Genomic DNA, 15,410 nt, shown 5'->3' with positions numbered 1-15,410 from the left:
TCTGTAACATCAGAGTCACCCTACAGAAACCAGGTGCTGAGCACAACAGCAAGAGAGCACAGTTGCTTTCAGACTTGACCTAATCTGGAAATGTTGGGGTTCAGGGCCAACTGCCAAGGAAGAATTCTGGAGACCTCTTTTGTGCAAAAAGGTGGTTTCATTAAAGTACAGTTAAAGGGGCCATCTGGGTGGCACAGTTGGTTAAGTGTCCAACTCTTGGTTTCTGCCCAGGTCTGATTTCGGGGTTGTGGGATCAAGCCCTCTGTCAGGGCTCAGTGTGGAGTCTGCTTGAGTTTCTCTCCCTCTCTATCACCACCCCCCCAGTAAATAAATTAATTAAAAAAAATAAAGCACAGAGACAAAACCCTGGGCAAAAAGGGCTGCACTTGAGTAGTGAGGACCGGCTGATTATATACTTGGAGTTGGGGTTATTAAAGACAAAGGGAAGTTTCCAAAAGGACTTTCATATGCTAGAGAAGACTCACAGGATCCTGGAGGCCTAGCTGGTGTCAAGCTAAGGTTGTTTTTCCCTCTAGCAAAGCATTAACATTAAGACGATTGGGAGTTTCTGGAGGAATGTCATACTCCGCCTGTTTCAAGTATTTGTCCATGGGCTGCAGGTTATAAGGGCACTTAATTTTATCTACATTTCCTTCTGTCTTTGTTCTCCGCATCACTAGGACTTAAGACCATGATATGAGGTCAGCTCCCTTTTTTTGCCTGAAAGTCTTAGGAAATCTCTATCTAGGCAAGGGTCTGCAGCTTCCTTGTAAGTATCACAAATAGTTTAACTCCACAAGTCTACTTAGATCAGAAGTGGCTACTTAGATTGGAAGAAGAGCTCTTGAACTGACGAAAGTTGTGGGATCTGCTTTAGTGAGAAAGAAAGCCTTGAGTCTTAGCATCTACCATTGTCAGAAGAAGCAGGAGTTAAACCTGCCATTTGGCCAGTGGGAATACACCCTGTTTCCACTGGGTGAGACCTTCTCTAAGGTGGGCTTCTGGGGAAAAAGCAAAACACTTAATAGGTAGGATTTTCAGAAGTAGGCATATCTTAATTACTTGAGCTGCTACAGCACCCTTCCCATTGGGTGCATCCACCACTACCAGCCCCACCTGGGAGGAATCAACCCTAGTAGGCTTCCTCATTAGGTTCTTCAACAGCCTGAGGCTGCACAGTTAACCAAGATTAAGTCAATTGACCAAGGCCCCGGGGGACCAAGGTGGGCATTGAGAACTCATTAGTGGGAGATTCAGAGTCTTCTATGAAAATTTGCTTTTGTTCTTAGATTTATCATCTTGGGATCAGAGGGATAGGTTTATGCCTAGAATAGAGGTCTGCTGTCTGCCCCCCATTGCCATTTGACATGTGACTCAGAGAGGTCAAGTCATTTAATAAGTTGGCCAGGACTACAGTCTCCTGAATCTTTCCTTGCCCCGTCTTAGACCTGTGAGTTATTATAGCGTGTACACTACTAGGATAGGTAAACTGCAACAGCGTGTTTGCTCTGAGGTCCAATTTCTGCTCTTGTTGTGATCTGTGGATGACAAGGAACCTCATTTCCCAGGATCCCCTGTCTTCTGCTTCCTACTAAGTTTGGCCCTTGTAGGGCAGTGGGAGAAAATTTGAGAGCAGGAGTTGGTGGAGAAACGAGGTATTTCTTCCTCCCTCCCTGTTTCCTTTCGCATCTCCAGAAGTGACTGAGTCTTCTCTGATCCCAGCACCCATTGGACAATCCCTACTGTGACTCTGGCTTCTGTCAGATGACCCCTGCTGCTGCAGCCCCTGCCAACTCCTTCAACCAGAGGACTCACAGCAGCTACTTACCACTGTGGCTAATCCCTGGGTTGCCTCACTTTTCCCTGTTTGGCTTCTCACCTCTTCTATCACTTAGATCACCTGTCCCCTAAGTTAAATCACCTCTACTTGTTAAGATCCAGACTGGTATGTCTTTTCCTTACTGGGCCCTGACTGATGAAGTTGGACCAGCATTCTGGATATTTGGGCACTTTGTAGGAACACAGTAAGTGTTGAGTCATAATGATGCTAATGAAAAAGGAAAATCAGTTTACCCAAGAGAGTTAGTGCTCTGCTCTGTTGATTTACTCTGTAAGTCAGGCAGATATATATAGAAATACTATATCGTATTTCTTATAGTTCCTGAAAAGCAAAAGGTGGAGACATTTTCTTAAGACATTTTCCTGGGGGTCACTCTTGTGCCTTCAACTCTGTGATATCAAAAGAATGGATTCTTTCAATCTCAGATTTTTTCCATTGCTGCCTTCTGACTTAATCACAGAAAGGATCATTCTTGGTATGGGTGGGTTTGTAATTTTTAATTATAGAAGAATGAGACTTAATGTCATACCATTTGGTTTCCTACACTCGCTTTGTAATGGCTCTACGCTTGGCCTTTCCATCACAAGCCCCGTTGTTGTGACCTACAGTCCTGTTTATATGCCAACCCCTGTTCTTGGCCTCCACACAAGGATTCCCACAAGGGTTCCATTTGAGATGGTGGTTTCCAAGATTGGGGATATCTGCCCGCCAGCAACTGGATTTGAGACCACCAGCTTGTTTTTCCAAACATTAATATCTCGGTGATCTCCAAACATATTTTCTTTTCCAGAATGTTTTCCAAAAGGTTTGTAAGAATGTCTCTAAAACTTTTTTTCTTTTGAAGGTGTAAGGGCCTAAGGGGAAGGACAAGGTTTGTATAAATTTTAAATTGGCAGACTAGTATTTAAAACTTTATCCAAAAAAATATTTTTCCCTTTTAAAAAAACCCCCTCTCTTTACATATTTAAGTAATTCATTTGGGAGAAATTACTACTCGACTGTTCACATAGCCAGCCCTTGGCAGTTTCAGTTCAAAATGCATTGAAACCAGTCAGCTATAAAGCTTTAAATGTTTTCTCTTTGAAAGCTCAACTTAACCTTCACTACCATGGTGGTGAGAAAAGTGACAACTCATTTAAAGATTCCCCCGTTTTGTTTCTTTGTCTTTCTTCTGCAGGCCATGTGTTTATACTATAGGATCTCCCATAAACAACAGGGCCCTTTTTCCATGCCAGGAGCCACCCGTTGCCATGTCAACATGGCAGGCTACAGTTCGAGCAGCTGCATCTTTTGTTGTTTTAATGAGTGGGGAAAATTCTGCCAAGCCAACACAGCTTCAGGAAGGTACTGTACATGTGTTCTGTGCTTCTTTCTGTAGTGTGCGCATACTGGACCCAGGGATCTAATACGCAATGTTTTTCTCAACTTTAAAAGAGCTCCTTTATGAGTTGGGTTGAAATGAACATACTAGAAACATTTTGCCAGAAAAATGGCAGGGGATGGGGAGGGGCACTTGGGAATCTGGACAGCGGATGAGGGGCTCTTCATGCCCGAGTTATCAATGCCTAAATTATTTTAGGGGTTGCTCTTACCTGGTGGTTGGTGGGCCTTAAGTGGGTGGTCCTGGTTGAAGACTTTGGGGCAGGCAAGTGTGTCACGGAAACGCCGTTCATTACAGTTCACTTGTCTGTAGTTCAGTATGTGGGGCGCTAGAGCTACTGTTGGCTGGCCTGCTGGAGTTGTCCTGCTAAGGCATCTCTTCTGCACACCACTGGCCCATTTGGCTCCTAAGTAAAGGTGTGTAAGAAAGATGGAAGGCGACTGCTAATGCATCGAGGTTTTGTCTTGCTTATGGCAATAATTAACTCTTTCAGTTGAGATCTGGAGCAGGTTAATGCCAGGTAAATTCTTACTGTGTTATTTCTTCATTTAAAATATTGTGTCTTCTCCCACGTACTTATTGTAGAAACTTTAACATTTATAGAAAAGCAAAAATAATAAAATTATTTTTGAGAAAATGGTTGTTAACATTTTGCTTCCTTTCCTGCCAGTATTTATTTTTATTTTTTTCCTGCCAGTATTTAAAATCTATATGTATGCTACATGTTACCAACTACATGTTACCATTTCAAAATGTTCATCCTGGCATAGAACAGTTTTATATTCCATTTATTTCATTCTAGTATATCTGAATGTTTTCCACATCACTATGTATTTTTCAAAAATATGATTTTATTGTCTGCGTAATAATTTTATTGTATGAGCATATCAGCTTTTATGTGATGTTTCCATATTATTAGACATTTTTATTGTTTCCAGGGGTTTTTCCCCTCTATTTTATTGTATTAAATTCCTGAGAAGATAATTTGTTTAAAATGAGAATTAATGAGTCAAAGAGTTTTGAACACGTTTAAGGGTGTTGGTACATTTTTCAACTTATTTTCCAGAAAGGTACCAATTTACACTCCTATGAGGGTCCCAGTTACTGAGAGCGTCCCGTGTCTGTTGGACAAGAGAAGGTCTCTCTTTAATTGGATTATTTCGATGATCAGTAGGCCCCACTTTTCCTCCAAGTATTCTTAACCATTGTCATTAACTCTTCACTTCCTTTGCCCATTTTTATTCTGAGGCCTTAGGGAGGCTTTCAAAAGTTTGTTTCATCTTTTAATTTGATGGGCTCTTTAAAAAAATAAAGATCTTGGAGCTTCCAGGTTGCTAAACATGAAGATGCTGGGAGAAAGTGCAGAAGCTCTGAGCCCTTCCCCGCATACCTTCTCCCCACATCTCTTCCCTCTGGCTGCTTCTGAGTTGACTCTCCACTGTTCATAAAGGCAGTAGAAAAGTGCACTCGTGAATGGTTTCTTTGGGGTTCGTTTCTTTCCAGGGACTCCCCTGGTCACAGACTTACATTAAGTAAATCTATAAGCTAGTTTCATATATAAAAGAATAAAATAAAATAAAGATATTAATCTTTTATGATGTTTGTGGAAAGCATTGTTCCCAGTTTATAGTATACCTTTTAATTTCATATAATGTTTTTGATTTATAGGAGATTTTAATTTTTATGTAGTCAAATCTGTCGAGTTTCTCTTAGAAAGTTTTGCTGCTCTGAGATTCGCCATTTTGTTCTGATATTTTTATTTAAGTTTTAGTTTAATTTTTGTAATTTAACTCTTTAATTTGTTGGTAGTTTATTCTGGTCAGTGTTGCAAAATGAGAACTAAACTACCCCCCCCCCCACACACACACAGGAAACCAGTTGTTCCAAGATCATTAATTAGATCTTTGCTAACTTGTAATATCTCCTTTTTTTTTTTTAAGATTTTATTTATTTATTTGACAGAGATCACAAATAGGAAATCATAAGTAGGCCCAGAGACAGGCAGAGAGAGAGAGGAAGGGAAGCAGGCTATCCGCCGAGCAGAGAACCTGATGTGGGGCTCTATCCCAGGACCCTGGGATCATGACCTGAGCCAAAGGCAGAGGTTTTAATCCACTGAGCCACCCAGTGCCCCTCTCCTTTTTTTAAATTAAGTTTTTTATTTTAATTCCAGTATGGTTAACATATACTATTACATTAGTTTCAGGTGTACAATCTAGTACAGAATTCAGCAATTCTGTACATTACCCAGTTCTCTTCATAAGTATACTCTTTTGATTTGTGATATCTCCTTTGTCGGAAACTGGATTTATGCATGTACTAGAGTCTTCAGTGAGTGTTAACTTGATTCTCAAAGTCAAGACAAAACAAGACAAGTAATATATATTTTTTTAATTTTAAAAAAAAAAAGGTCACAAATACATGGCTCCTTTTTTTTTTTTAAATAAAGATTTTTATTTATTTATTTGACACAGAGAGAGAGATCACAAGTAGGCAGAGAGAGAGGAGAAGCAGGCTCCCCATCGAACAAAGAGCCCAATGTGGAGCTGGATCCCAGGACCCCGAGATCATGACCCAAGCTGAAGGCAGAGGCTTAACCTACTGAGCCACCCAGGCACCCCAATAAGTGGCTTCTTTACACATGAGCAAAGGCCAAGAAAATTGCAATAAAGTCTTCTTTTCACTCCTTATTTCCAGCTACCCAGGAACTGCCCCCCAAGGCAATCAAGGTGACCAACTTCTTATGTATATAGTATAGTCTTTCCTTTTTGTTGCACGAATCATCACATGCTGTGCACATTGTTTTGTATTTTGCTTCCTTCTTTAGAATAAATTTATCTTATAGCAAATTTCATAACTGAACATAACAGAAAGCTTCCTCATTATTTTTATGACTACAAAGTATTCCATAAATGACTGTTTCACAGTTTAGTTAACCGATAGCTCTTGACTTCGCTCTAAATTAAATAATAAATTTAATGGGCATTTACTTCTCTCATCTTCCCTCACTCACATTCCCCAGTTTTAATTAATACACATAGATATTATCTTTATACTTTTTTTGTCTTCTGTCTTCTCTTCTAGGAATTATAATTACTGTTTTATATTTTCGTTCAGTTTCAAACCATATTTGTAATAAGTATTTAGACTTTCTTTATTTTTGAGCTCTTAAATTTGAATCAACTCTCACTTGGGAAATGACATATATATATGTGTGTGTGTGTACACACACACACACACACACACACACACATGTACATATATATTTATCATATATGTATTTTTAGGGGGGGAAGGGGCAGAAGGAAAGGGGGCAGAAAGAATCCCAAGCAGCCTCCACGCCCAGCATCGAACCCAACATGGGTTTGATCTCACAACTCTGAGACCATGACCTGATCCAAAATCAAGAGTCAGATGCTCAACCAACTGAGGCACCAAGGAACCCCAGTAATTTTTTTCTAGAAGTGTGGATATTTCTGAGCCCTCCTATACTTAGGTTAGCTTTTTATTGTATTCAGTTGTGAGCAGTCCTTGGCTAGGTATTCTTAGGACTTTTTTTTCCCCTCCTAAACTGACTCAAACCTTTTCATTATTATCCCTTAGTATTTCTGAGGAAAAATCTGATATCATTTTTTAAAAAATTCTTTGAAAGTAGTCTGATTTTCCTGCCTGGAGACTCACAGATTAAATTTTTTAATTTATGTAACTCAAAACTTCCTAGAATGTAGCTAGTTGTGAGGTACCATTTTTAAAAAATCAAATTTATTAAAGTATGACTTAAATATAATAATGTACACACAGTTTAAGTATTGTTCATGAGGTTTGGCAAATATATACACCTATGTAATTAATCAGCACTCCTATGAAGATGTAGACTATGTTTGGTACCCTGGATATTGCCCGTGCCTCCGCCATCTGTCCAGTCAAACACTGATCTGAGTTCCCTATCTGTAGATTACTTTTACCTCTTCTATGGGTTCATATAAATGGAGTTATTCCGTTCATATAAATGGAGTTATACTTTTTTGTGTCAGCCTTCTTTGGCTCTATGTGTTTGTGACATGTATCCATATTGTTATAGGTAGCAATAGTTTATTCTCTTTTAAAGAAATTGATGGGGGCATGTAGCAGCCTCAGCATATGACCCTGATTTCAGTGTTGTAAGTTTGAGCCCCAGGTTGGGGTAGAGTTTACTTAAAAATTTTTTTTTTAAGAAATTGATGAATAGTTAATATGAATAAACTGCAAGTTTTTTGTTGTTGTTGTTTGTTTTTAATCTGCTCACCTGTTGAGGGAAATTTGCATTATTTTTGGCCATCGCAGAATATATGCTGTGGATATTCATGTATAAGTTTTTTTGTGGATATCGATTTTCATTTCTCTTGGGTAAATACCCAACAGTGCAATCACTGGATCATATATGTATATTTTAACCCTGTAAGTATCTGCCAAGCTAGTTCCAAAGCGATCGAATCATTTTTTATTCCACTAGCAATGTATGAGAGTTTAGCTGCTGTGTGTCCTAGCAAACACTTGGTGTTGTCAGTCCTTTTAATTTTAGCCCTTCAACTGGGTGTAAAATGCTATCTCCTTGTGTTTTAATTGCATTTCTCTGATGGCTAATGATCCTGAGCAACTTTTCATGTACTTATTGTACATTCGTAGATCTTCCTTTAAAAGCATCTCCTCAAGTCACTTATTCATTTACTTAAAGTGGATTTGTAAGTTGTTCTGTTATTAGATTGTATATACTGTATATATATTGAAATTATATGCTCTAGATACAAACCCTCTGTTGGATGTGTGTATTGCAAATATGTTCTCCCAGTCTGTATAGTTGGTCTTTTCAGTTTTTACTTATACTCTCTACCACTGATTTTCTAGACATTCTGTTCTTTAGTAATTACAGTACAGATTTGTTACTGTAACAGTTTCTTGTAATTCTTCCTCATCTTTTTTATCATGTTGCTTTGTTGTCTTTTGATCTTACTCTGTTACATTGTCTCAGCCTGATGTCTTCTCATGGCTTTTTTCTGTTTTTTCATAGAAGACATGTCTTCTTGTATGATAATGGGAATGCCAGTTTCCTAAGATCATTTTCATTTCTGTAGTAAATTGATTTCTGAGGCTTGTTCTTCCTCTGAGTTCTTAGAACAATGTTTTCTTTCTTTTTTTTTTTAAATATTTTATTTATTTATTTGACAGACAGAGATCACAAGTAGGCAGAGAGAGAGGAGGAAGCAGGCTCCCTGCTGAGCAGAGAGCCCGATGCGGGGCTGGCTCCCAGGACCTTGGGATCATGACCTGAGCCGAAGGCAGAGGCTTTAACCCACTGAGCCACCCAGGCACCCCAGAACAATGTTTTTTTTTTTTACCTTTAAGCATTTTTTCTTAAAGTGCTCATGCCTTGCCTCTTTGGTATGTACCAACAGACAGGAGAAAGTACATGGATTTCCCTTCATTCTGGTCACTGACCACTTGTGTGCGGCCTGAAGCCCTCTCTCTGTTCATCACATGCAAGGCTACTGAAGTGCATGGCTCCTTTATCCAGGCTCTGGCATCTCCTTGCCAGTTGTCTAATGAAGTTCTGCGGGCTCCCATAGGATCTTTTTCTACCCTCCCTACTAGGTTTCATGACATGCTGACTTCACTGAGTACATCAAACACTACAGTCTCAAACAGGCACTGATACCCAGACTCTGCCATCAGACTCCATTGCTGTTACTGTGATTTATTGTGATGACTGCATCTCCCAGGATGCTGTGTGGCTCTCCCTAACCCCACCCCACCAAGGCTACATACTTCCTCATTCATGATTTGGCCCTGCAGTTATGAAGTAAAGGTTTAGCAAAGTTGAGCATTATTTATCTTTTCGGTGTGTGGCGGGGGGGATATCTCCAGATTCACCGGAGTTCACTTAAATTATTTGTATTAGAATGATATTTTAGAAAGTATAAATATAAGACTAGGCATAAACTCTTGTATATTATATGTGTAATATTACATATTATAATAATATTATATAATAACTCCTATACATCTCTAAAGCCAAAATAAAATATAAATTAAACATAGACCAAACTATTAAATCAATAAAATTCAAATAAGCAACTCAGTTTTAATGGAGAGATGAATATTTTGCTGTGATAAAATTGCCCCTCACGATATGAATGTAGTGCTGACAGCTTCATGAAGGTTCTTTTGAGATTATTTGCCTCTTCTACCCTGAGCCACATTATGATCTTTTTCTCCACCACTTTTCTTTCATGTGTTGTCAAGCTTTTGTTTACATGGCATACCGTGATGTCATCTAGCCTTTACTCACCAAAACGACATCCTTATGTTCTTTTCTCATTATCTCAATAGTTAAAGCAGCACTGCATGTCCCTGTGCAGTCATATGCACTAATGCAGATGTGAACTCTGAAATTTGGTAGTACCCGGTTATATCTGCATGATCCAACCTCCTTGCGAAATCTGTTTTTGTAAATAAAGTTTTATTGGAACATGGCCATTGCCTATGGCTGCTTTCATGCTGCTGTGGCAGAGCTGAACCGTAGCAATAAAGACTGTATGGCCTGCAAAGTCTAAAATATTTACTAACTAGCCCTTTACAGAAAAAAAACCTTCTGACTCCTTTGATATCTGTCATTGTCTGTCTCTTTGAGGATTATAGAAAAAAAAAAAAAAAAGAATTGACATTAAAATTTCCATGGAAAATGTTCATACTTGCAGGAATTGTCTGTGGATCTCTTTCAGAATTAGCAATTCAGGGCAGAGTTGTAACAAAGCAGATGCTAAATTGTGATTTGCTTACGTTCATACCACTTAAATTTATGCGATAGCATGGGCTTCCATTCATACTACTGACACTTATGCGATATGGAGCAGACTTTACCAATTTAAGTGGAGGGAGGATTGAGCTAGATGAGGAAAAAAACTCTGTGCCTAATATTGCAGTTCCCCTGCAGTCCACAGCTGGGGTTTTTCAAAGGACAACCAGGAAAGAGTACTAACAGAGCTCTTTGCCAGACCCAAAGTGGCTGTCCTGAGGATGGAATAATGTCTCCAAATGTCTCTGCACTCCTTAGAGAAAAAGGGTATGTGGCTACAAGATGATACTACTTCCTTTCCAAGTTATGTTTTCTAGATTGTAGATTGGTCTCCTAGGACCTCCACTCTGTTGTGCACAATGCCCTTTAAAACGATGAGCTCTCCTTTAAAACTCTAGCGGAAAACCCAACCCACAAGTCACAGTTTCCATCACAATGACACATCAACATGATTAGCACATTTGCCAGGCCCCAGCTGATTTCTCGGAAGAAGCAAAGCACCTGGGAGCAGCATAATGTGATGAAGCAGATACTAGTGACAGAATTGACAGCAGCCCTTAGGCAGGGGACAAAAATCAGAAGACGGACCTCTGAGTCCTTGCTACATGGGGGAAATCCTTCCTCCTAGCTGTTTATAAAAAGAAGGCTGATGGTTTAGATTGTAGCTTGATAACCATCATAAGAATTTTATTAGCTCAGAAGTCACCCACCTTTTTTTTTCAAGAAGGCTATGTCAAAGCTATAGATTTAGATTGACTTGTTTGGTTCCTTTATTATTTAACTTCCTTAGCATAATTGAATTTGGGCAGGCAGAAATTTAGCCTGTGTGTTGTCCTCAGCCTCTATTCCCTGCCGAAATGTAGCTCAACTATTAAGCACAGAGACCCCATGCCCAAAAAAGTACTCTGTATGTAATAGGTGCTTGATACTTGGTTGAATAAATGTGTTCTGTATGATCAGGTAGAAGTAATATGTTCATGGAAGGAGCATTTAGAAGCACTACTGAGGGGCGCCTGGGTGGCTCAGTAGGTTAAAGCCTCTGCCTTCGGCTCAGGTCATGATCTCAGGGTCCTGGGATCGAGCCCCTCATCGGGGAGCCTGCTTCCTCCTCTCTCTCTGTGTCTACTTGAGATCTCTGCCTATCAAATAAATAAATAAAATCTAAAAAAAAAAAAAAGAAGAAGAAGAAGCACTACTGAATAGTAACAGAAATGATTTTGGGGTCATTTCTGTAGTTAGGCTTCTGCTTAGAGTTTATACCTTTTCTCTATGCTTAATAAATAGATTTTAAGAGAAAAAACTGCAGACTACATTCCTGTTTTTCCCTGTTTGGCAATTCTTTTGTTTAGTTTTTTTTTTTTTTTCAGGGTCTAATTTAGTATATTCCTACTTCCTAGAAAAATAAAACATTCCACTTGTTTTTCATGGAAAGCCTCAAGTAAATAAAACTAACTTAAGCTCCTTATAAATGTAAGAAAAGAAGCATATGAACAAGTGAAAGGTGGTAAAAACTATATGTGCCCTCACAAAGTATCTGATTTCATTTTTGTGCAAAAGTAAGAGACTGTAGACATTACTTCATCCTGGGCAAAATGCTACTCTGGCCTGCCCAAGACTAACTCTGACATTCTCTCTCTTGACTCTGTGTGGGAAATTCCAGGAAAAAGCCAAGATTTCAAGGTCCAGACCCTCCTGTGTGCAATTGAAAGCCAACTTTCTTCCTTTTTAATGGTTCAAAATGAGCAATACTATTTAGACTGCTCCCACAGTATGCGAGCAGGAATTACGTAGAAGGAAATGGTAAAGTAAAAGACATTTAGGAATGGTTATGATTAATAAGAGTTTTCACCACAAAGAGAGAATGCAAAGTAGAGAAAGCTTCTTGTTTCTAGAACTGAGGAAACTTTATTCTGGGCACATACATTATATTTCATGGGGTAGGAGTATGGAGTGAATGCATTCATCTTTTCTCTTTAGAAAGTTACTGGTGATTGAGACAGTGTTCTGCTCTGTTAACCTCCCTCATGAAGTCTCACATCAGGCCCTGGCACTTTCCAAATCTTTGTCAGTTTGTGATTTGCCTTTGACTAGTTCTTTCTTGCCCTCCTTCTGTTGCACTTAACCATATTTGCCATCCAGGAAGGTCATCATGATTTCTTTTGGATAATGATGATTCTGGCAGGCATGTTCCACTTCTTTTTGCTATGGGTTTTTGTCTTGGGCTTGGCATTCATGGATTTTCTCCTGTGAGCGAAGTTCCAAAGTGTACCTGTGACCATCTAGAGCAGTAGGATTTGGTGTCTGGTTTGCTGACCCACTTGATACTTAAGGTTAAGGGGAACCAAGTAATTTGTGTCACAGGTCAGAATGATGCGTGAAATTTGGAAGAACAATTTCGGAGCTGCATATTCCTTTAGGGATTCATTAGCCACGAGGGAAAACCTCCAAATTTATGGAGGTGCTTGAGCTCTCAGCTCGGTAGGTGGCGCTCTTTTACCTGGTTCACAAGAACGATCTTGAAGGTCATTCTCTTCTGGGTCTCCTGTGCCGCAGGCGGTACCATGTTCAGGAAAGCTGAAGCCCTGCTGGGTGGCATCGGTGCTTGAGAAGCGGTGGCATGACCTGGCACATGGCCTCGGTTAGGCAGTCCCGGCGCATACCAGTCCAGAGCATTCTTACTGTCTCCTTTGTTCTGGTGCCAGTTCCCGCCCTTGAGTAACAGCAGAGAAGAGCTAACGAAAGAGTCACGCCATGGGTATTCAAGAGGGTGGCACTAACTCATAAAACCAGAACGTGTAGACACAGCAACTACAGAATAGTGAAAGAGAAAAGACTGGGGTTTGCTGAAAGACCCGAGTCACTGGGCTAGGAAGCCAAGGGAAGAAGAGCAACCCAAACTGGGACCTTGACCTCTTTTTTGTGTGTCTGTTATTACAAGAAATACATAAGATGTATAAAACATGCACATTGTGAATGGTGCGACTATCTACATTTACTTATTAATACACATTTTCTTATATACATATGTTCCTGTACATATTAAGCATCTTGAATTTGTGATACAAAGATATGCCAGAATCATGAAATAGCTTGTTATATGGAATGGTTTGGGCTGCAAACTCTGAAGTTAAGAAGAGTGGCGAGAGAAGGATTCAGTGATGAGGTAGGAAACAAGCAATGACTACAGAAGGATTGAGGAAAGAAATCTGATATGTTAAGTAAAAGCATGTATCAATTCGATGTTTCCAAATGCTTCATGTTATTTGTCTAACCTACAGTGCAAGAGTTTAAAAGATAAAGTGAATGCTTTTAGTAGGAAGAATTTAAGAGCCTGTCTTAATTTTCAGTGAAAACAATAACTCTTTACATACAGAAAATTATGTGAGATGTTTAACTTTGCAAAGATAAATAATCTGCTTTTGCCCCTGTAGAAGCAGAACGGTTATAGGTGCTGTGGCTGTATTTTTGCAATGTGTTTTGTGAGTATTTCCAAGACTCCCCTAGAAACAGGACAGTGACTTAACCATACATTTTGTCTTTACTTTATTATTCGTAAATAGTTTATATATATATATTAATTTTTTTCTTTTCATAAGAATGATACTCCCAAATAATTGGGAAGGTTTTTCACAGAAAGTTTTTTCTTTTTTTGGCAGAAAAGTTCTCTCTCCCAACCGTGGACTGATTCCATCATGTTCTTCCTTTTTTCCTCTTCAGTCTTTCTCCCTTAGAAGATAGAATCTTCAAAAATATTCATAGGGCAGGTTTGTTTTTTTTTTAAAACGTGATACATAAGAAAATAATTAAGGCAATTGTTTTAACGCTGTCTGGTTAGAAGAATTTTTCAGAGCTAAATTTTAAACTGCTTCTTGTGATTGGAAAAGTAACCCATTTCAAATCCTTAACCTACCCTACAAAAAATACAGTGATCTTATGTTTTTTCTGAAGAAAAGTACAGGCCCGTTTTGGTCAGGAACATGTCTATTTGGATCTTGTAGCAGCTGTTACTGTGATTATAAGAACAATCCTTGATACGAAGTATCTCTGTCTTTCTAGTGAGGCAATCAGAGTATAAGAATTTTCCACCCTAAATAAGTTCCAATTTGAGAACGTGGTGTAGGGGTATTCAGGAACTTTCTGAGGCCCAGAAGGGAGGCGAGATGGGTGGCTGCTCAAGCCTGTTGGGTTAGGGAGTGCCACTTCCTCTAGGCCCCTTCCTACCTCCCCCCTCCCTGTTAGTCTTGCTAATGAATCCCGCCTGGCCGTGAAATTATCCAGTGGTGTGATGGGCTTCTGGCCTTTGCAGAGGAAAAACTCTGGGTTAATTCAAGTACAGCGTGTTCTCTTTGTTTTGCAGCTGGTGTAGCAAGGGAGTCTAGGGCAAGTGGATTGAATCAAAAAGGAAAATGAAGGCATTCACTGTCTATTTCATCGAGGATGGCTCATTTAAAGTAAACACCATTTAAATAGTCTCCAAATGGCCCATTCTATATGAAGTCATACAGGATGCCCCCTTTGGGCTGTCATTCTCCTTTAAATGGATCGCTTTGTGTGCACTGCGTTTTAATGCCATTCAACCTTAAACCCCATATGTGGGCCTCATCAGGCCACAGGCTTCAGTGCACATGTGGCAGCCATACCTTCAACATTCTTTGTCTCTGCCTCCAGACAGTCAGCCCAAGCAACAGGGGGAGGGAGTTGTAAAGACAACAGCAGTTAACATTTCTTCAACACTTATTATGTACCAATTACTGTGTCTAGTGATTTCTCCGTATATTATCTAATTTAATCCTCACATAATCCTAGGGGGCAGGTACTACGATGATTCCCTTGTTACAGGTGAGGGGATTGATGCATAGAGGGATTAAGCAGTGTGACTGGTAAGTGTGGCTCTAGGAATTGAACCCCAGCAGTCAGATTCCAGAGCTGGAGCTCAATCAATGGACACATTCAGAAGAAATAAGCTCTCATCAATTCTTTTCTCAGGGTAGGCTTATCCCAAACAATAGCTAATCCAGAAATTATTTCTCTTTGTCTTTGGAATGCATGCTCTGCTTTCTGCAGGCAGAAGTTCTACCTTGTTACTTGCCCTTTTTGCAGTCGGGTTTGAGGATGAGATCAGGTATTCCTTGAGTGCCTAGCTCTCTGTGGCAGTGGGCAGTCTTCATACAAGATTGGGCTCAGTGGAATAATCCATCAACAGACAACCCAAATGAGGCTTTCCTACCAGACATGCCCTCATAGTAAGAAACTAGTAAAAACCTCCCCCAGAGAACTGGAAGCATTCAGTTGTCACAGCAGTGGCTCCAAACGTTCACCCAGGGTTGGGCAAAAAGCCCAGGGCTGGACAGCTTTAG

At 39.7% G+C, this 15,410-nt stretch overlaps 1 protein-coding gene across 13 annotated transcripts in view; it reads left to right on the top strand.

The window, feature by feature from the left end:
• Window positions 1-15,410, top strand: part of AOPEP (aminopeptidase O (putative)) — a 332,560-nt gene that overhangs the window by 44,693 nt on the left and 272,457 nt on the right. For 12 of the 13 annotated variants that reach the window (XR_004277711.1, XM_032308869.1, XM_032308867.1 and 9 more), the window contains exon 3: window positions 3,018-3,184. Coding sequence is in view for 12 of the 13 variants with exons in the window: in XM_032308869.1 (XP_032164760.1) it covers window positions 3,018-3,184 (167 nt within the window). In the remaining variant the exon portion in view is untranslated. Of the gene's footprint in view, window positions 1-3,017; window positions 3,185-5,794; window positions 5,951-15,410 lie in introns of those variants that run through there. The other variant, XM_032308875.1, reaches the window with a different exon arrangement.

The sequence above is a fragment of the Mustela erminea genome, chromosome 12 (assembly GCF_009829155.1).
Source record: "Mustela erminea isolate mMusErm1 chromosome 12, mMusErm1.Pri, whole genome shotgun sequence".
Taxonomy (NCBI): Eukaryota; Metazoa; Chordata; class Mammalia; order Carnivora; family Mustelidae; genus Mustela; species Mustela erminea.
This window is presented reverse-complemented; position numbering and strand designations above follow the sequence as displayed.